At 37.8% G+C, this 21984-nt stretch overlaps 1 protein-coding gene across 4 annotated transcripts in view; it reads left to right on the top strand.

The window, feature by feature from the left end:
* Positions 1-21984, top strand: part of Rad9 (cell cycle checkpoint control protein Rad9) — a 242435-nt gene that overhangs the window by 189495 nt on the left and 30956 nt on the right. For 3 of the 4 annotated variants that reach the window (XM_090413854.1, XM_090413855.1, XM_090413857.1), the window contains one exon: positions 9029-9317. The exons of the other annotated variant lie outside the window; for it this stretch is intronic. In XM_090413854.1, coding sequence (XP_090269980.1) covers positions 9029-9317 — 289 coding nt within the window. The remainder of the gene's footprint in view (positions 1-9028; positions 9318-21984) is intronic. 4 annotated transcript variants of the gene reach the window in all.

The following is a 21984-nucleotide window of genomic DNA, read 5'->3' as shown; positions in this document are numbered from 1 at the left end:
TAAAAAACACATGACAGGTGCCACGAGAAAAGCTTTTCAATTCGCTACGGTTATATGGAGTAAATGGAACTTTACACAGAGCAATACCTACTCTATATTTAAGTTGTAACTCAGCAGTTAAAATTGAAAGTACCTGATTTCCTTTTTTCATCAGGGATGAGAAAAAGGGGGTGCATACTATTTCCACTCTAATTCATCATCTGTATGGATCATGTTACGAAAGAAAGTGACATTAAACCTGATATCATAATCAGAGATGTTAAACATCTCTTTGCTTTATGCAGATGATACTGTAGTCTAAGCGTCTGCAGGATACTTTAATTAAATTGAATAAAAATTGTTACAAATTTGGTCTGAACGTCAGCAATAAAAAAGACCAAAACTATGAAATTAGGCAGGAACATTGGGAAAGATTAGCTGCATCTCCAAATTGGAGAAATCTATAGAAATAGTAAAAACATTTTAGCTATTTAGTGAATATGTTAAATTTGGAAATAAATAAACAGAACAAGCAAAGCTGGTATGGTAGGGAATCAACTCAAGTAATTTATATGGATTGAGAGAATGTTGTCAATGGAAGTTTTTTCACTTGGCTATGCTACCAGTTATATATTTGGTTTAATCCTTTATCCAAGTGTAAGCAAACAAAGTTTGTGCCTGAAGTATTTTCAGGACTGGGGCAACTCGTGGCAAAGGTGGTATAACTTCTCATCACTTGCCTTAGTATCCCACAATGCAAAGCACATTTCCTTGCAGACATGTATAATTCTATATATTAAGGTAAGGGTCACTACCCAGACCAGTTTCGAAGTCTCATCAGTGGGAGCCAGACCCAGAGGTGGTGATACTAAGGTTGAAGTAATGGAGAAGTCATATTTCCATATACTAGTTGCCAAAAGATGTTACACCTTATTATTGAAATTCTCTGGATTAGAGATAAGTTTATGGAAGTTTTTCACTTGGCTATGCTACCAGTTATATATTTGGTTTAATCCTTTATCAGTGTAAGCAAACAAAGTTTGCGCCTGAAGTATTTTCAGGACTGGGGAAACTCGTGACAAAGGTGGTATAACTTCCCATCACTTGCCTTGGTATCCCATAATGCAAAGCTTACACTTGGATAAAGGATTAAACCAAATATATAATTGGTAGCATAGTTAAGCTTCACAAAAACAATGTCCCACTCAGACCTGTCATTGATTCAATTAGCAGCCCGACTTACAAGTTATCAAAATTTTTATCAAACCTTCTCTGTCCCCACATAGGCCATTCAACCTCTTCAATAAAAAACTCCACAGATTTTCACACCAAAATCAAAGACATTCAACTGCTTACAACAGACATGCTAATTAGCTTCGACATCGTCTCTCTCTTCACTAATATCCCCCATAAAGAAACTGTAGACCTATTAAATCAAAAATTTTCGTCGGACATTATTGAACTTTTCAAATTTGTTATCACTTCTGGTTACTTTACATGGAAAGGAAAAAATCTACAAGCAAGAGGAGGGAACAGCAATGGGGTCTCCCTTGTCACCCAACTTGGCAGATCTGTTTATAGAACATCTAGAAGAAAAAATCCTCTCATTCAAACCCAAACCAAAACTCTGGCTTCAATATGTCGATATCTTCGCAGTCTGGAGTCATTCCAAACAAGAGCTACTTCAGTTTTACATTAGAAAGAGAATCCCCACAAGGCATCCCCTTTCTGGATTTACACATCCAAAGAAAAGAAGACGGCTCCATCTCCACCTCTATCTATTGCAAACCGACATTTTCAGGCCGCTACATTCACAATACTTCAGCTCATCATCCCTCTCAAAAATTTGGCATCATTAAATCATTGGTAACCAGAGCACACAGATTATGTTCCTCCAAGGATTCTCTAAAACAAGAATTGGAAATAATCAAAAACACAGCCACTCTAAATGGTTACAATCTCAAAACAACTCAAAAAATCATCAGCAATTTCTCTGCACTTCAACCTAGACAAGAACAACCCCATAGGATTCCCATACCTTATATCAAAGGCATCTCCGAACGGCTCTCGAAAATTATGAAGAAATACAATCCTGCTGCCACCTACAAACCCATCAACCAGATCCAAAACTTGTTACCCTCCCCTAAAGACAAACTTTCACCTATGCTACTACCTTATGTATCCGAGGTTCCATGCTCCTGTAAACTCTCTTAATTTGGACAGATAGGCAGATCAGTTTTTAAACGCATTTTGAAACATGAAGACCATATCCGCCTCATCAAACCGCATAAATCAGGCCTTGCTCAACATGGAGTTGAAAACCCAAACCACAAGATCCATTGGAAAAAGACAAAACTTCTACACAGATCTTCATATAAATATGAATGTTTATATAAAGAAAGTGCTGAAGCCCTACTCCACAGACCAAATCTAAACTGCAATGATGTTCTTGCCATCCCTGAAGTATGGGAAATTGTCATACAAAATTGTGTAAAATAATAACTTAACTGTAATTAATTTTAATTTAATTTAAGTAATTTAATTCAATTTAATTTAAGTTCAGGCCGCAACGCACCACTGCACGCAATTTGGATTCCTTTGTACGTAAGCACCCTTTCTTTTGTCATTCCTAGTATTGTCATACTGTACTGATGATGTCCTAAGATACCTAGGACAAAATATTTACGTAATAAAAAACCTACTACTGTGGTTCATGTGTGTTAAATTTAGTAATGAATTCTCCACAGGTTTCTCTATATAATGAGGGAGTGAAAGAATGCAAAAGCAAAAGTTAGCAAAATCAAAATGTAGAAGCGAAAGTTAGTGAAAGCAAGAATGTAGAAGCGAAAGTTAGTGGTAAGGCAGCGAAAGAAAATATGAATGAGGAAACGGAAGTACGGTGCGGCAGAACAAGAGGTTGCGGGGCTAGGGGAGTGACAGAGTGAAATTGTCAGAAGACAGGATATGATGAAACAGTTGTTAAAAATGAAATGAGGAATATTCAGAGTGATATGAGATGTTTAGTGAAAACTAATGAAAGTGTACAAAAGAATAGAATGAAAGAAAAAAAGGGTAAAAGAGGTGATTAGTGACTCTAGAATAGCAGTGTATGGAGATTCCATAGTTAGAGGATTAGGTAATGAGAGAATCTATAAGGTCTGCTATCCAGAAGGGAGAATGAACAGGATAATTCAGGCGCTAGACTTGAGGAGGAAACGAGCAAGAGAAGTAGTGGTTGTCATGGGGACAAATGATCTAAGTGGAAATAAAGAGTATGTAAGGGCAAATATGAGGAGATTGAGAAGAAGGAAAGAAAACTGTGTAGTGGGAAAGGTTATTAGTGTGTTGCTGAGGTATGACAGTGATGAGTTGAGATGGAGGGCTGGAATCATGAATGGTATACTAATGGGACTGTGTAAGAAGGTAGTACAGTTTGTAATGTATGGCATGTATTTTAGAGAAGAATAGAATTATACCAAAGTGATGGGTTGCATTTACATGGCTTTGGAGTGAGTGTACTGTACTAGAGAAAGTGTTGCTAGATGGAAGTGCAGTGTGTGCTGCATGCAAGAGATCAAAAATAAGAGATCAGGAGAGTGGTATTGAAGAGACAAAAGTACTTGGCAGTGGAAATGATAGTAGTGTGAGAGAACGGGAATAGGGAAGCATGGCATAGGGAGAGTGGACGTTGAAAGTAGCAGTGAATGTGTGTATACAGTAGAGATGGAGTATATTGCAGTGTGGTTGGGGAAGTTGAGACTGGCTGGATATATGTGGTAAGTGGTGATAAAGGTGATTGGGCAAGGGCAGGTGTGGTGGAGAAATCACAGCTGACCAGTGACTTGGATAGGACTGGTTATAGACCTAAAAATAAATTACTTTATTTGTTTACAAATGGCACAAGTATCAGAAATAATGGGGATGAAATGGTTTGAGTAATTGAGTTTATTTGCACTAAAATCATTGGAATAAGTGAAACATGGTTGAATGAAGATGAAACTGTAACGGGAATAGAAATGGAAGATACAGTATTTTTTGCAAGGATAGAAAGGGCAAGAAGGGAGGGGGAGTGCTACTGATGATAGCAGGGGAATTAAGTTCACAGAAGGTAGTGGAACTGGTTATGAGGCACTGTGGTGTAACGTGGAAGTTGACAGGAAGACATGTTTATTTGGATGTTGCTATAGGCCAGGGAATAGGGAGGGTGGTGATGAAGAAATGTATAAACAACTTGGATTAGTGAACAAAGGAAGAGTAATTATTATGGGCAATTTTAATTATGGCAGTATAGATTGGAATTAAGAGATAGCATTTGGGAATAAGGAAAATGAATTTCTTGAGAGATAACTATCTCAGGCAGAATGTAAAGGAGGGCACACAAGGATTGAGAGTTTTAGATCTGATCTAAACTGGGTTGAGGCTAGCCATATGTGGACTTCTGTGAGGAAAGGATATATGTGGAATTATAAGGCTGGTGATTATGACAAGCTTAGGAGACAGCTTGGAGCTATAGCATGGAATGAGGAGTTGAGTGATAAGGAAATAGATGCTGCTTGGGAACTGAAGAAAGAAATACATAACAGTATCAATATGTGAATGTATTCCAAAGTCCAAAAGGCTGAATAAGGTAGGTGTAAAGTGGATGAATGAGGGGCTTAAGTATAAAATCTGGAAGAAGGTACTTTGGAGGCAGTACAAGATGAATAATGGTAATAATCAGTTTCATGAAGAGTATAAAGACCAAGCCAGGAGAGTGATTCAGTTAGTATGGAAAACAAAAGTGCAGTATGAGCATAAATTGGCAAATCAGGTGAAGAAAAATCCTAGAGTTTTTTTAGATATGTGGCAAGTAAAAGGAAGCATGATCATGGTAAGATGATGTTAATGGATGATAATGGTAGAATGGTAAGAATTATCCAATTTAAGAATTATCTGCTACAGAAGACATTGTTGAGGTATACAGTGATCAATTTATAAGGGTGTTTCATCCTGATTAGTGTGGAATCATGAGCAACTTAAGTATAGAGGACATAGGACAGGATATATTTGAGGAAATAAATATCCTCAATGTCAATAAGACGATAGGATTTGATGACATATCACCACGTGTCTTAAGGGAATGTTCCAGGAAATTGGCAGTAGCATTGGCATGCTTGTTTAATAAAAGCACAGTTCCAAGGGAGTGGAAAGAAGGTAAAATTGTTCCACTGCATAAAGGTGGTGACAAGGCTGTAGCTACAAACTATAGGCCATTCTGTATATCTGGAGTTGTGGTGAAGGTACTAGAGAGATTGGTGAGAAGTAGGATACAGAATTGAGTCGATGGCAGTATTCTTTGTTTATGAACATGGGTTTGTTAAGAAGAGATCATGTTTTACTAACTTTTTATGTACTATAACAAGGTGACAAATATCTTGGACAGGGGAGATGCATATACAGTGATTTACTTAGATTTTGCAAAAGCTTTTGATATGCATCTCCCCTGTCCAAGATATTTATCACCTTGTTATAGTACACAAAAAGTTAGTAAAATATTATCTCCTCTTAACGACAAAACTATTAAATAAATTGAAACAGATGGGATTGGATAACAGACTTCTGAGTTGGATCAATGACTGGTTGTCAGAAAGGTATCAGAAAGTTGTATATGGGGGTGTGGTATCCAGTAAGAGGAAGGTCACTAGTGGTGTACTACAGGGGTTAGTTTTGGGACCATTGTTGTTCAATTTGTATGTTAATGATATTGGGATGGGTTTAACTACTGATATGCAGCTGTTTGCAGGTGGTGCAAAATTGGGGAGAGCAATGCAGAGTCAAGCAGATGTTATGACCATACAGGAGAACTTTAATAGATTTCATGAATGGACAGGTAAGTGGAACTGTCAGTTCAATGTTGCAAAGTGTAAGGTTTTTGAAATTTGGTAAGCAATGATGGGATGCAGAGTATACACTTGGTGGGGAAACTTTAAAGGAGGTAGAGGAAATGAGAGATCTGGAAATGGTGGTGGACAATGACCTGAAATTCAGAGGCCACATTGCACAAGTTGTGAAGACATCTCATCGGATAATGGCAATAATGTGGAGGACCCTGACATGCAGAAATAGAGGTTATGATACCATTGTATAAGGCCTTGATCAGGCCTCATGCATTATTGCGCACAGATCTGGTTGCTGGGTTTTCATGGCAATGAGGATATGTTGGAAAGGGTCCAGAGAAGATTCACAAAGGTTGTCAGTGGTCTTAGTAATGTGGAGTACGAGGACAGATTGAGAGAATGTAAATTGCAAAGCCTCGTGAATAGGAGGGGGGGGGGGATATGATTGAGACATATAAGCTAGTCACGGTTTGTTATCAGATTCTTTTAACATACTATCCTTCTCATCCGTCCTAGGATGGGTTGAGTCCCCTGCTGATGAGGGGTTACTGGCATATTAATGCAGCCGGTTCACCACTCCTCTGCTGCATCCCCTAAGGGCGATGCAGCAGAGGAGTGGCATGACTGTAATCTGTGTGTGTGTGTTCACGGGGGCAGTTTGCTTGCTTGTAGGATGAAAAACCCCAGATAAACTAGGGAAAAAACTGCTTTCCACCCCCCAAGACCGAGACTAACTGGGCTATACATACACAAACACACGTGTGTGTGTATGTTATAATTTGGTATGTAACATGCCAAATTATAGATCTGGATCCCACCAACTCGCAAAAGAATAAGGTGTGCAAATTATTGAACAAAGTCACTTCCTGGCCTAAAGAAACAGTTAACAAACTGAAGCCCTTCCACGTTAAAACACCCAGGATATATGGAGCACCAAAAATTCACAAACAAGGTACACCCTTACGCCCTATTATAGTATAATAGTATATAATAATAGTATAAACAGTCCTGCATATAAACTAGCTGGACATTTAACCAAACTACTAGCCAATCTCACAAATAATTCTCCCTATTTTCTTAAAAATTCTACCCAGCTAAAAAGTATTTTAGAAAACCATACCCTAAATAATTCAGATGTAATGGTGAGTTTTGATATCACCTTATATTCACAAATGTACCATTAATTGAAATCCTTGATTTACTAAAGTCACACTTTTCCCCTGATATATTTCAACTATTTAAATCCACAATACAGGCAAGTTATTTTACATGAAAAGGGAAAATATCAAACAATTAGATGGAACAGCAATGGGCTCCCCCTTAGCCAACTTCTACGTAGAACACTTGGAAAAGCTAGCTATCAATACAGCCACTCTCATATTAGGCTTTGGCTATGCTATGTTGATGATGTGCTTGCTATTTGGCCATATGGCCCAGACACATTGGATACATTCTTAGTGCATTTAAATAGCCAACACTCAAAAATCCACTTTACAATGGAATTGGTCATTAATGACTGTCTGCTCTTCCTGGATACACTAATCACGTCTTCCAGATGGCTCCTTATCATTCTCGGTCTATAGAAAACCCACAACTTCTACGTAGAACACTTGGAAAAGCTAGCTATCAATACAGCCACTCTCATATTAGGCTTTGGCTATGCTATGTTGATGATGTGCTTGCTATTTGGCCATATGGCCCAGACACATTGGATACATTCTTAGTGCATTTAAATAGCCAACACTCAAAAATCCACTTTACAATGGAATTGGTCATTAATGACTGTCTGCTCTTCCTGGATACACTAATCACGTCTTCCAGATGGCTCCTTATCATTCTCGGTCTATAGAAAACCCACAACAATCACACCATCATCCATCTCAACAATATGGTATCCTAAAAACACAAAGAACAGGAGCAATTTGTTCCAATGACATTTCTCTCACTGCTGAACTCACTCATGTCACACCTTCTTGGCCAATGGCTATAATCCCCATAAGACAGACAAAGTACGAAATGCTCCCCAGAAATCTCCCCCCACTGTCTACCACATAAGACTACAACAAAACTCATCATCAAAGGCACATCTGAAAGGATATTTATAGTGTTTAACAAACATCAACTACACACCTTATTTAAACCGTATGTGAAATTGGCAACTCTCATCCGTTCACCCAAGGACAGAATAATCTATCGATTATCACATCCAGAAGTCTTTGAAGTGCCCTGTTCGTGTGATCGAGCTTACTATGGACAGAGGAAGAACTGTGGATATCCGCCTCAGTGAACATAAAAAATACATTCGGCACTACCGCTATGGCAAGTCAGGTTTAGCAGACCATGCTTTAGATACCCTTGCACACACACACACACACACACACAGGATGAATTGGAAAAAAACAAAAGTGCTATGCACAGTCTTTTATAAGTCAGTGAGGTTGTTCTGGAATCAACAGAAGCCTTGAAACATACTCCAAACCTCAACAAGTAGGCTGTATAAATTTGCCCAAGATTTGAGGGAGCATCTTAAGACCAAATTAATACCTGCTTTCTCTTTCTATTTTTTTTTTTCCCTGAACATAGATGGCACCTAATTAGGACTTTAGTCTTTGTGTTGCATGTTACAATTGTTCAAACTAGTCCCATTTGTTATACCAGATTGTTGTTGTCTCAGATACAGTGACAAACTAGTTTTGTGCTCTGAAGATGCTGGATAGAATACCATAGAAATATCAGCAATAAGTTAATAAATAAGTTATATAAATAGTTATTGTAAAAGTGCACAATAAAATTTTATAACTGAACAACCTCACCATGATCATTGGATGTGATTTTCAGTGATTTTGAGAAATGTATACAGCTTTTCTGATTTCACATCATCTAGAAGATGTTAATAGATAACAGAACTTAAGGCGCATTTTTTAAGCATAATTTTTTGGATCAGGTGGGGGAAGGGACTGATTAAATTGGTATTCAGGTATAAATATCATCTATATTTATTGTACTCTCTGTGTATACAAAATATAATACTCTATGACTTCAAATTTTATGCAACTGCTGTTTAAATGTTGATTGTTACTTTTAGTAACAATCAACACTTTAATATCATAAAGAATTATCTTGGTTGAAAATGGGATAATGTAATTTTAGACTGGAATTTTGTTTGCCCATAGCAACAAGAAACAAGTAGTAAACAACAATGTAAAAGAATCTGAAGTACGTAGCTATCAGCAAAGGAAACTTGCATCTAAGTCTACTGTTGGTACATCAACAGGAAACACTGCAGTTGAAACACAGGATAGTGGTACCAAGCTAGACAAGCAAAACCAGGATGAAAGAGAACAAGAAAAGCTATTCAATTTAATTTCTACTATGGAAATTGATGCAGAAAATTTTAAATTGGATAGTAATAGTGCTGGCTCTCCAGATAAAGAAATACCTTCTACTCCACCTAGGAAAAAAGTAATTTTTTTTTTTAAAAAATCTAATAATTTTGTCTGCACTAGTAAAATATTATTGTTCGTCGAAAAAATGTTTTTTTTTTTTTTTTTTGCATTTACACTGAAAAAGAAAAACATGCAGATTATGACAAGGGTTTATATGCCATATAAAGGTAATAAAATAATATACATCTTTTTTTTTGTGTGTGTGTGTGTGTTCGTTTGTTCGTTCTTTGGAGGGAGCCAGTTATGTTGAAACAGAAATGCGATAGCAAGCTGTCAACTAAAAGGACTTAACAAATAGTAATTTTTAAAAGAATTAAATTATTATCATCATCATCATAAAGGCATCTCCACATAGTCCAGCTTATTCATTGACCAACGACTATTTGGTAATTATTTCATTCCTTAACCACTTTCCAAGTAAAATTATCTAGTCTTCATACCTTTTCTAACCAGTCTTATGCATCTTCTTTGGTATATAATTATATATAAACACTGTTTCAATATTGATACAGAAATAAAAAATAAACTCAGTGATAATAACAATGAAAAGAAAAGAGTACTATATCTAAAATTTCAAAAGGTTGGGGGAACAATTTTCAGGGTAGCACTCCTGTTTTAGTGAGCAGATAATCGGAGATTCTGGTCCCACTGCAGTTGTAACCCATGGCCTTCCTTCCTTGTATATCTGGAATGCTGCTTGTGTTTGTTGGAATTGGTACCACAATTAAACCACAGAACAACTCACTTGCAACCATCTGTATACCTCTGCCTGACGTTTGCTGGCCTCTAGTCTTACGATGGCATATCACTTAAATTCATTGATTAAATGATTTTTAATCAATGAATAAGTCTTGCAGCCATATCCAAGAATTTTGTAATCACAAAATGTCTTGTGCTCACTCCAGAAAAGAAATGGAAAACCAAACCACTTCATAACCAAAAATATATATATTTTTTTTGTGAATTTAGATGTTTAGAGTTAGTTCAGAAAGAGCAGTTTGTCAAAACTTTGACAGTGGCACAAATTGATTTCTCTTCATATTTAGAGTATTTTAGAGTTCTTCAAGATGGAATTATGGTAGATTTCTTAAAAGTGGGAGGAAGCCCTGTCATCAAACAACTGACTAAACTCTTTAATAAATGCCTAAAACAGAGAAAAATTCCAAAAAATTGCAACAATTCTCTTCTAATATTAATTTTTAAAAAGGGTAATAAGGAAGAAATTAAAATCTACAGACCTATAAGCCTACTCCCCACCATATAAAGTTTTCACAAAAATTATAAATAATAGAATAAAATCTAAACTAGAGGGAATGCAATCCTGTGAACAAGCTGGATTTAGAAAGAATTACAATACTTTGGACCATATTCACACATTAAGACTCATTGAAAAATCAATTGAATACAATAAACCCTTATGTCTGGCCTATATAGACTATGAAAAAGCATTTGATTCAGTTAAAACATCTGCAACACTAAAAGCACTTGAAACCCAGGGAACTGAGAAACCATATATTGAAACACTAAAACATATTTACAATAATGCAACTTTTGCAATTAAATTATATAAAAACAGTGAAAAGTTCCCAATACAAAAAGGCATCCGGCAAGGCAACACCATATCTCCCAAATTATTTACTGCTGCACTAGAGGAAGTCTTTAGAAGCCTTGATTGGGAAACAAAAGGAATGAACATAAATGGAGAAAGGCTGCATCATCTGAAATTTGCAGATGATATTGTCCTGATAGTAGATAATCTTGAAGATCTGGAAGAAAGGCTAAATCAGCTAAATGAAGCCTCCACAGAAATTGGATTAAAAATAGAGAAAAAACAAAATTAATGATGAATAAATACATAAACCATAGAACTATCAAAGTTGAAAACCATGAAATAGAACAAGTTACTTCATATGTATATTTGGGCGAATTGTTATCCTTTGAGGAGTGCCAAAGAAAAGATATTGAACGAAGAATTCACCTTGGATGGATGGCTTATGGGAAAATGAGAGACATATTCAAAAGTGACATCCCTATGAGTCTAAAAAGGAAAGCTTTCGACCAGTGCATACTTCTTATCCTAACATAGACTCATAGAGGACGAGAAACATGGACTTTAACAGAAGCCCTAAACAAAAAGCTGAGAACAACACAACATCGCATGGAAAGAAGTATGCTAAAAATAACATTCAGATAGGAAGACAAATATCTGGATAAGATCTCAAACAGGTGTCATGGATATTGTAAAATACATTAAACAGGCTAAGTGGAGATGGGCTGGCCATATTGCTCGATGCAGTGACGGGAGATGGACTAGAAAAAACAGAATGAAGACCAATGGATGGAGCAAGACAAAGAGGAAGACCGAGAAGAAGGTGGAGAGATGAACTGGAACAAATTGCAGGAGTGAGATGGATGGGAGAGGCAGAAAACAGAGTGATCTGGAAAATCATGTGGGAGACCTTCGTCCAGCAGTGGACAGAACCAGAAGGTTTAAGAAGAAGAGAAGAGTTCTTCACAAAATCATGAAAGTGTCTTGAACATTGATTTTTAAAAAAAATTTTTTTATGTATTTATTTATTTTTTCTTTCTCCCATCCAATTCTCTGGTCATCATTGGTGATTGCAAGGTTTGGTTCTTGTTTTCAATTTGTTTCATTTTTTTCTTCAATAATGTTTGTATAGTGAAGTCTACAATTTACTTTTGAAATCTGCTCAACTTTAATTCTTTTTATAACTTTCTTACTTACTATTCTTTTCAATGTGTGAGTATTAGTATCTTTCAAATTAGTGAGAGTATTAGAGCGCAAAAACAGAGGGTGAAAGAATTGATAATTGTGGTGGGTACAAATGAATTGAAAGGAGATCAATTTTTTATGAGAGAGGACTTGAAAGTATTCTTAAAGGTAGCGAAAGAAAAGAGTGACAGAGTTAGGATGGTGAGTCTGTTGCCGTGGTATGACAGAGAGGAGTTTAGAAGGAGGAGCATAATGACAAATGACTTTATGCGCAGGTTACAGATGGTGTGGAATGAGTTTGATGGGCGAAAGGATTTATACAAGATGGATGGCCTATATTTGAATGGATTTGGCGTGTGGGCTCTGGAAAAAATTTTTGCTGAATGAAGTGAAAATTGATGTGCAGAACCAGGGAAACTAGAACTACCAAGGAGGGAAGTGGATGTGTAGACATCAGTGAGACAGTTGAGTGTAAGAATGTATATAATGTACCCAAGCCAGTACTAAGGACAAGTAATCGTAATGGGATAGTTAGAATAATGCATCAAGATAAGGGTGGGACAAAGGGACCTCTGCATTTCATGTATACTAATGCCAGGAGTATTAGGAACAAGAAGGAATAATTTTTGACCTTGGTTGGCTCTTCCTTGCCACAGGTTTATGGCATTAGTGAAACATGGCTGACGGAAGATGATATAGTTAGTGGGATAGAATGTGTAGGTTATAGTATGTTTAGGAGGGACAGAGAGAATAAAATGGAGGGGGAGGAGTGTTATTGATGATAGCTGATGAACTGCAACCAAGGAGAATAGAAGTTGTATTGCAGGATAGTGAAAAGAGCTCATATGAGGCTATTTGGTGTGAGATTGAGACTGGTAGAACAAAATATACAGTTGGGTGCTGCTATAGACCAGGTGATGGAATAGATGGTGGAGATAGTATGCATAAACAAACCGATGAAATGAGTGGAAGGAGGGTAATTATTATGGGGGATTTCAACTATGGTAACATTGATTGGAAAGAGGAGAGGACACATAAGGGATAACTATCTGAGACAGTATGTAATTGAAAATACTAGGGGTTTGAGAGTGCTTGACCTGGTAATAGCATCTGAGAATTTGACTGTAATGAATATGACCATGTTGCCACCTATTGGTGAGAGTGATCATAAGGTCTGGGAGATGGCTAAAGGTGTGGAATTTTCGATTAAGACAGGGTATATGTGGAATTACCGTGCTGGCAAGTATGACAAGCTTAGGAGATTGCTTGGTTCAGTGCCATGGCATGCAAAACTGCAAGGGCTGGATGTTGATACAGCATGGGAAGTGGTCAGGGAGCATTTGCAGGAGGTTATGGCTGACTATATACCTAGAGTCTGAATAGTAAATCAAGTAGGGGTTAAATGGATGAATAACACCATTAAACTTGAGTTGCAGAATAAGAAACAACTGTGGAAGGAATTTAAGGAGAAAGGTGACCTGCAGGCACACGAACGGTATAAAACGCAGGCCAGAAGGGTAACGAGTGTGGTGAGAAAAGCAAAAACGGATTATGAAAGGAAATTAGCCATGCAAGCTAAAGAGAATCCCAAACAGTTCTTTCAATATGCTGCTAGTAAAAGAAAAACTACACGCCTGAATGATTTTAAGGAACGCGGATGGTAGGGAGGTCACTGAATTGGTCGATATAGTGGAATTACTGAGTGAGCACATTTCAAGAGTATATCATCCAAGTGGTGACGTTGAAGGAACTATTAGTTTATATGGGAATTGTGGTGAATGAAGTGAAGGTGAATAGTCTACTACAGAACCTTAATGTGAATACATCTGTGGGATTGGATGGTATACCGGCACAGGTCTTACGGTGAAGCGGCTAAAGAATTATCAGTGCCCTTGACCGTGTTGTTTAATCTGAGTCTCAGGTCTGGTTTAGTCGCGAAGGTGTGGAAAGAGGGGAAAATAGTTCCACTGCATAAAAGAGGATCCAAGACTATTATTGCAAATTACCGACCGATCAGCATATTAGGAGTCGTTGTCAAGGTTAAGGGGAAAATACAGGAATGGATTGATGAAAATGAGATACTGTACGGGGAAGAGCATGGCTTTGTGAAGGGTAGATAATGCCTCAGTAACTTGCTCAAGTTTTATAACACAGTGATGGCTGTACTGGTTTTACAGTACAGCCATCAGATAAGGGTTTACAGTGATACTGCTGGACCTGGTTAAGGCCTTTGACAGGATACTACATGGAATTCTAATCCGTAAACTGCAACATGTGGGAATGGATATAGGGTTGGTGAGATGAATAGGTGGGTGGTTGATTGAGAGATATCAGAGAGTAGTTTATTCAGGAGTAGAGTCCAAAGGACAGCCTGTGACTAGTGGTGTGCTGCACGGAAGATTAGGGAACGATATAGGGAAGGATCTAAGAGGAACAGTTCATTTGTTCGCTGATGATGCAAAGTTGGGTAGGGCAATAGTGAATGCAGAAGATGTCAAAATTTTGTAGGATGATTTGGATAGATTGGAATTCTGGGCTAAGGAGAATGGATGTTAATTTAATGTGACAAAATGTAAGGTTATGCATTTTGGGGTGAAAAGATTAGCAGCAGTATACCACATTGGTGGAACTGTACTCCAGGAGATTGATGAGGCCAGGGACTTGGGAGTGTTAGTGGATAGGGAGATGAAGTTTAGGGGGGCACATTGCAAAAGTGGCTAAATCAGCTCATCAAATCACTTGGTTGTTGAAAAATACTTTGACGAGCAGAGACAAGCAAATTATTGTTCCTCTGTACCGAGCCTTGATAAGACCTCATCTCGACTACTGTGCCCAGATTTGGTCACCTAGGTTTCTTTTGAATGGGGAGGAGGTGGAGAGGATCCAGAGGCGAGTGACCAAGATGATAGCAGGTCTATGGAATGAACCTTATGAGAACAGGTTGAAGATTTGTGGGTTGCAGAAGCTGGTTGATAGGCAGAGGAGGGGAGATATGATTGAGACATTCAAATTGCTGAAGGGTTTCTATAGGATTAATTCAGAGGATATTTTTGAGATCAGGACTGGTGGTGGGAGGACTAGGGATCATCCATGGAAGCTGGGAAAGAGTGTGGTTAGTAAGGGTGTTAGAGCTGGGTTTTTTACTTTTAGAGTGGTAAATGAGTGGAATAAGCTGCCAGAGTCTGTTGTGGGTGCTATGACAGTGAATGAGTTCAAGGCAAGGTATGATAGAAACTGTGAAGAATGCCGAATAGTTGTGTGGACTTGATGTTTAGGGCCTCCCTCGATGAGTCTAAGGACTCCCTGGAGTCGCCTGTAATGATAATGTGATATCCATTTTTATCCTGCTTAGTACTAAGTATATTAATAATAATGTGATATCCATTTTTATCCTGCTTAGTACTAAGCAATGGTCAATTTTAATTTCAAATTGTCTATAAACTCTTATATTATTATTATGAAGAGAGACCACCAGGAAGTCAGAGACTCATTGAGGGAGGCCACATACTACACACAAAAAATTATTCTTGAATGCATTCACACTGCTTGCACTCACAACATCCAATGGCAATCCATTCCACTCACTCACTACCCTATGAGAGAAAATCTAGCCCTCACCCCCTTCTTAGTAGCATTCATTCTTGGCTTCCAAGGATACCCTCTTGTCCTTTCCCCACCGTCCATCAATTGAAATCCTGTATGACCCTTTCAGAAGTTTGTAAGGCTCAATCATCCCCCCCCCTTTTTTTTTTCTCCTTTTTGCTAGTGTCTGCAGTCTACAAATTCTCAATCTTCTTCATAATCAGTATTCCACAATCCTGATATTTTTAACACTTTCCTTTGCACTCTCTTCAGTATATATCAGAATCACAATGGAAACCAGGAGACCAAACCTGTGCACAATAGTCCAAGTGAGGTCTTATCAAGGCCTTGTAAAGGGGCAAAATGACATCGTTATTTTTACATCTGAACGTTCGTTTCAGCATTGCAATTATCTTTTGAGTTGTATTTGCAATCTTTGTCACATGGCTAGGGATCCCATTTTTTGAAAACAAAAAACCAGGACACAATAAATTTTGTAGAATTAAGGGTTAAGAGAAATAAATTTTATTCCTTAGATCTTCCAATATTTCACTTTTTACATGTAGTGATAATACATTGGTAATAATAGCCTTGCACTTCGTTTGTGCACATGAAAATTTCTTATTCAAGAATTTTTTTAAAATAGAGGAAGTACAATCCATAGATTGGAAACTGTGATTATGTTTAACTGCATGAAAAACAAATATAGCCTCTTGTGCAACCAACTCCATTTCTTGGCTACCTAACTTTTGATACCCAAAAAATTTTGTCAATGATTGACTTGAACTTTTTTTGCAGACACAGCAGACTTGTGCTTTCTTGTATTGACATGGTCAGTTATATCTGCTTTACCTCAGTGGCCAATGTTAAATTCTGCATGGCACAAGCTACATTTCACCCTTGAGCTATCATCACAATCACTGCTTTTTTGTTATGAAAATGAAAGGAAAAAGTTCCTTCACTTTTTCATTGAAATTACACTTTCTTTTGGGCATTTTGTAACAAACGGTATAACTTTATTAATTTAAAAATTACAATATTCACAATTAATACGAGAATGCAAGAATACGAAATGAACAGTTCAAAACTAGGTTATATCACATACCTTGTAGCGATATAAAAACAATTTAGCACGTGAAGCTTAGTTCGCATAGCATATGATATCTGACGGTCCGAAATGTTTCTCATCGGTTGAAAGAAAATGAACTATCGTGGTGCGTTAATATTCAAAAACATGTCAACCAATGAGAAACGTTTCGGACTGTCGGATATTGTACACTATGCGAACTAAGCTTGAGAAAAAAGATTGCTAAAAATTTACGGCCGACCAGACGAATGAAATAGATGCCGTGGTTGCAATTAGTTAAACATACAGTTGGGCAACTGTCTCCCTCATTCTGACATTCTCTTCTCCGGCTGAATGAAATGTATGGAACTAAATCGTTTTCCCAAAATTCTAACATTCTGGTAATTCACCGAACTACAAAATAAATGTCTCTGCTTTTTGTTTTGTAAACATATATTTTTAAAAGCACCCAAAAATATTATGACTTATTCTTATTAGAAATGTTAATATTTTTATATTCTAAAAAATCCAGGACATTTAGCGTCCCAAACTAAACATATCAGGACGCTGGGACAGAAGTAATAAAACCGGGATGTATGGAATCCCTACATATGGCTCCTGAACTTCAACTTCCTATCTACTAACACTCCAAGATCCCTAGCCTCATCAATTTCTTCTAGCATAATCCCACCAATATAATACAACATTGATATCAAATCATGCCAAAGTGAATGACTTTACATTGAACTGACATCCATTTTCTTATGCCTACAATTTCAGCTTATTCAAATCATTCTGCAAGTACTGCTTATCAGCAGCATTCCTGATTACCTTACCTACCTTTACATCATCAGCAAAGAGCTGTATGTCACTTGTCAAATCCTTCCCAATATCATTAATGTATGGATTGAATAACAGTGGACCAAGCACAGATCCTTGTGGTACACCACTTTTTTTTAATCTTTGTACTGGTTATGAGCAGTACTACCCTTGCATCACATCCAGATTTGATATAGGCCTAAACCTTTACAAGTGTTTTACCCTATGCCTGTTCTAGTTATCATTGTAGTCATTCTCTGGTGGCAACACCATGCCACCAGTGTGCCCTGTAGGGCCCTCAAGGAAAGAACTTTTATATCCTTCTGCGTAAGCCCAAGCTGTTTTAAGTCCTTATAACTATCTACGCTCCATACACCATGTAAAGAGATGGTGACGCTGGTAAACCTCGGAGTTGCCCCATGCTCCTCCCGTATCTTACTAACTAGATCTTGGTTATTTTTATAGTAGTTCACTTTATTATTATGGCTATAGGCTAGTGGGTGCCCTGTTCCCACCACCTGGACACCAACTACCCAAACATCACCATCTCTTTTAATCACTAAGTCTGGCTTATGCAAACCTGCGGAGGTCCTGTAATGTGGTTCCACCGCGGTCACCCAACCTTTGTTCTTAAGGCGGTTGTTCAGAATGGAGACCACGCCATCATGCCTCTGCATGCAGACCCCACAGGCACGGAAGCAACACTGGGATATATGAGACAATGTCTCACTGCAGTGGCAGCCAGCTCCACAGTTTGAGTCGTCACTACTCTATCGAGCTGTGCGGGCTCGAGTAGGCAGGGTATTGATCCTCGTCCTGATAAGGTTAATATACTCAAACCCAGGGAGGAGTCTGGTGCCATCCCTTACCCAATCATGCTGGGGAGGCACCAGATATGACTCTTTTAAAGGAGCACCATCTACAGAACAGTGCAACAGAGATGCCCACCTCTTGTGTTCTGTGGGTGCAGACTCAAGTAAGGTACCCTGATAATGGGACCTGCCTTTAGCCCACCTAAAGTCTTCTTGTATTAATGGGCTATAGAAAGCCTCTCTGCAGATAGGGGAAGAAGATAGTTCTAACTTCACGATTCTTGACAGCCGCACACGTAGGATCAGCCATCTAAGTGATGGAACTCCAAGCCCATCATCCTTCACCCTTGCGTGGAAATATGCAGTAGGGGTGCCAGGCGGCAGTCGGAGCCATGATCTCATGGCTGAACAGATAGCCCTGTCCGTTCGGGACAGTACCAAGATATATGTCCTATCAGGCACCAACTTGTGGTAAAAGCGAGGTAGGAGATAGTGGGAAAGGAGAAACAGTCTTTGCTGGGGCTTAAGAGGAGCTTTCCTCAAAGAAGCGATCCCTAACAGTCTACCAGGCTGTATTCTGTCTAAAGCCTTGGCAAAATCTAAAAGTATCATGCTGTATCCATTTCCCTTGTCTAGTTCAATGGTAACATTGTTATAGAATGTGAGCAAATTGCTAAAACATGAACTTCCCTTAACAAATGTTGCTCATTACAAAGTAGAGATTCACTGTCAACCCATTTCTGAATGTGAGCCCTAACCAATTTTTCCATAATTTTCACCACCACTTCTGAGATACTAATTGGTTGATAGTTGGATACATTGGTCTTTGCATCACCCTTGTGCAATGGAATTACCATACATTCCACTGTATAAGGAATTTCCATTCCTGTGGAATCTTCCATGTTCTGAGACTCATATTAAACAATCTGGTCAAAGGAATAGCCAGTTCAGCTGAACACTCTTTTAGTGCACTTGCTGATATCCCATCAGTCCCTATTGCTAAATTCTTATTCAGTTTGTGCAACTGCTCTAATACCTCATCCACATACACTTGTGTTTCTTCATTCAGTTGAAAGAGGTAGCAGTGAGCTCAGTGTTGCATACACCAGGTTGACAGCTTTTAACAAAATGGACACTCATTAGCTAAACAACCTTTTCTGTATCTGTAACCCTCATGCTATATGCATTTATAAAAGTTATTCTTTCATATTCATTCTTTCTTTCTTTTACTTGCAGCATATCAATAGAATTTTTGTGTAATGTCTTTAGCACTCAGAGCCAGTTTCTTTTCATACTCAGACTTTGCTTTCTGTACAACAGTTGACTGTTTGAGTCTGCTGCTTATAACTTTCATAACAGACATCATCCTTATGCACATGGTATTCCTTCCACATCATTCTTTTCTTACAAATCTCTTAATTAATAAGATTACAATCCATTTGACTCCTATTTATTCTTCGAACTCTTGGGACACATTCTGATAATGCATCATTTAATCATCATCATCATCATCAAATTCCTGCCATGTACCCTCAAGGGGTGTACAGGATATGACAGTACTACATGAAAAAATTACATCATTACTAACTTCCTATCTACAATTTTCCTCCAAATCAGTCTGTTACTTGTCAAGACTCCAACATTATCAGATCTTATATTTCTATCGTCTAAGGCACTTTGTACCGTATCAATCCACCTATATCTTGGTCTTCCTCTGGGTCGTTTTCCTACAAACCCGGCAGAGAACACTTGTTTTGCTAATCTTTCCTCTCCCATTCTATTTAAGTGACCATACCATCTGAGATTAGCTCTGCTAACGCATTCCTGGATGCTGACAATGTCAAGTTCTTTCCTAATATCCTCATTTTTAATATGATATTGCCATTGATGCCATCTGTTCACGCCTCTAATCTTTCTCAGGACTCTCATATCTGCGGTCTCTAGTCTTTGGTCAAGTGTTTTACTTCTGACCCAGCTCTCAGATCCAAAAGTTAAAATTGGTTTGAACACAGTCTTGTATACAGCTAATTTAGTGTTCCGACTAATTTCTTTCTTATTCCATATGAATTTATTCAATTGACTTCCCACGATACCAGCTTTGCTGATTCTGTTGTCTATTTCTATATTTAGTTTACCATCTTCACTAAAAATTGTGCCTAAGTAGCTGAAATGTTTTACTTGTTCCACAGGTTCTCCATTCACAACACAGTTGACATTTTCAATGATTCTGCCTATTTTCATTGTCTTTGTCTTTTTATTGCTGACCTTCATACCATATCTATTACAACAGCTATTCAATTTAGTCAGAGAATCTTGCAGACTTGTATTGGATTTATTTAGAAGTATAACATCATCCGCATAAAGCAAAGAGCTGACATTAACATCTCCAATTTTGATATCAGGTTTAATACCACATTCCTTCATAATGTGATCCATATAGATAATGAATAACAGAGGGGATAATGTACATCCTTGTCTCACACCAGATTTAACATTAAACCATCTTCCTGTACTTCCTTCAATTCTAACTGCTGACTCACAACTCAAATAAAGACTAAGTATTGCTTGATATAATGCCCCATTGACACCATATAACTGCAGCGTATTGAATAGCTTCTCTCTTGGCACTTTGTCATATGCCTTTTCCAAATCGACAAAACTTAAATACAGATCTTTGTTACATTCCCATGCTTTCTCGACTATTTGTCGTAAAGTGAAGATCTGATCCTGACAGCCTCTATTTGGCCTGAATCCAGCTTGTTCTTCACCAAGCTTTTCTTCCACAATTCTTCTCAACCGTTTCTCAAGTATACTTGCATAGATCTTGCCAGGAACACTCAGTAGGGAAATACCTCTGTAATTCTCACATTCAGTTTTATTTCCCTTTTTATATATGGGTACTATGAGAGCTCTACTCCAATCATCGGGAATTCGTCCCTATGTCCAGGCTTTCTGAACTATGCAGTGCAGCCACTGTAAGACTCTTATACCACCATACTTCAGCATTTCTGGTCGAATATCATCTACTCCTGCTGCCTTTCCACATTTCAAGCCTTTGATGGCTTTTTCTACTTCAAGTATGGATATGTATTCCTGACTGCATGCCTGGTCAGTGTTTTTTATCACTGTGCTGTCATCACTGCTTGTTTCATTTAGCAGTTTTTCAAAGTAATTACTCCATACTTCAAGGATATCTTTTTCTCCTGTTTTCATTTCACCTTTATCATCTCTAATTCCTTTTACAGCACTCTTTCCTCCATTCCTAAGCTTCTTCAACAACCTCCAGAATATTTTGCCACCTTCTTGATATTTATTTTCTATATTCTTGTCAAAGTCCTCCCATGACTTTTGTTTAGCTAGTTTTACACACTGCTTAGCTTTCTTACATTTGTCTCTGTATTCTGTAAGAGTAAAAGCTGACTTATTTGCCAGGAACTTTTGATATGCTTTCTTCTTTTCCTTCACTGCCTCTTTAACTTCCTGTGTCCACCAGGAAGTTCTGATTTTTTTATCTTTGCATACAACCTCACCACATGCCTCTCTGGCAGAATCAATCAATGTTTCCTTCAGAGTTTGCCACTGAATCTCCAAGGTTTGATTCCTGTTCTCAAACTCTTTCATTTTCTTTTCAATAATATTTCTGTATTTTAGTCTACAGTTTACATCTGAG

Source organism: Typopeltis vanoorti, chromosome 24, assembly GCF_054136105.1.
Source record: "Typopeltis vanoorti isolate ZY-2024b chromosome 24, IOZ_Tvanoo_1.0, whole genome shotgun sequence".
In the NCBI taxonomy this organism is placed as follows: Eukaryota; Metazoa; Arthropoda; class Arachnida; order Uropygi; family Thelyphonidae; genus Typopeltis; species Typopeltis vanoorti.
This window is presented reverse-complemented; position numbering and strand designations above follow the sequence as displayed.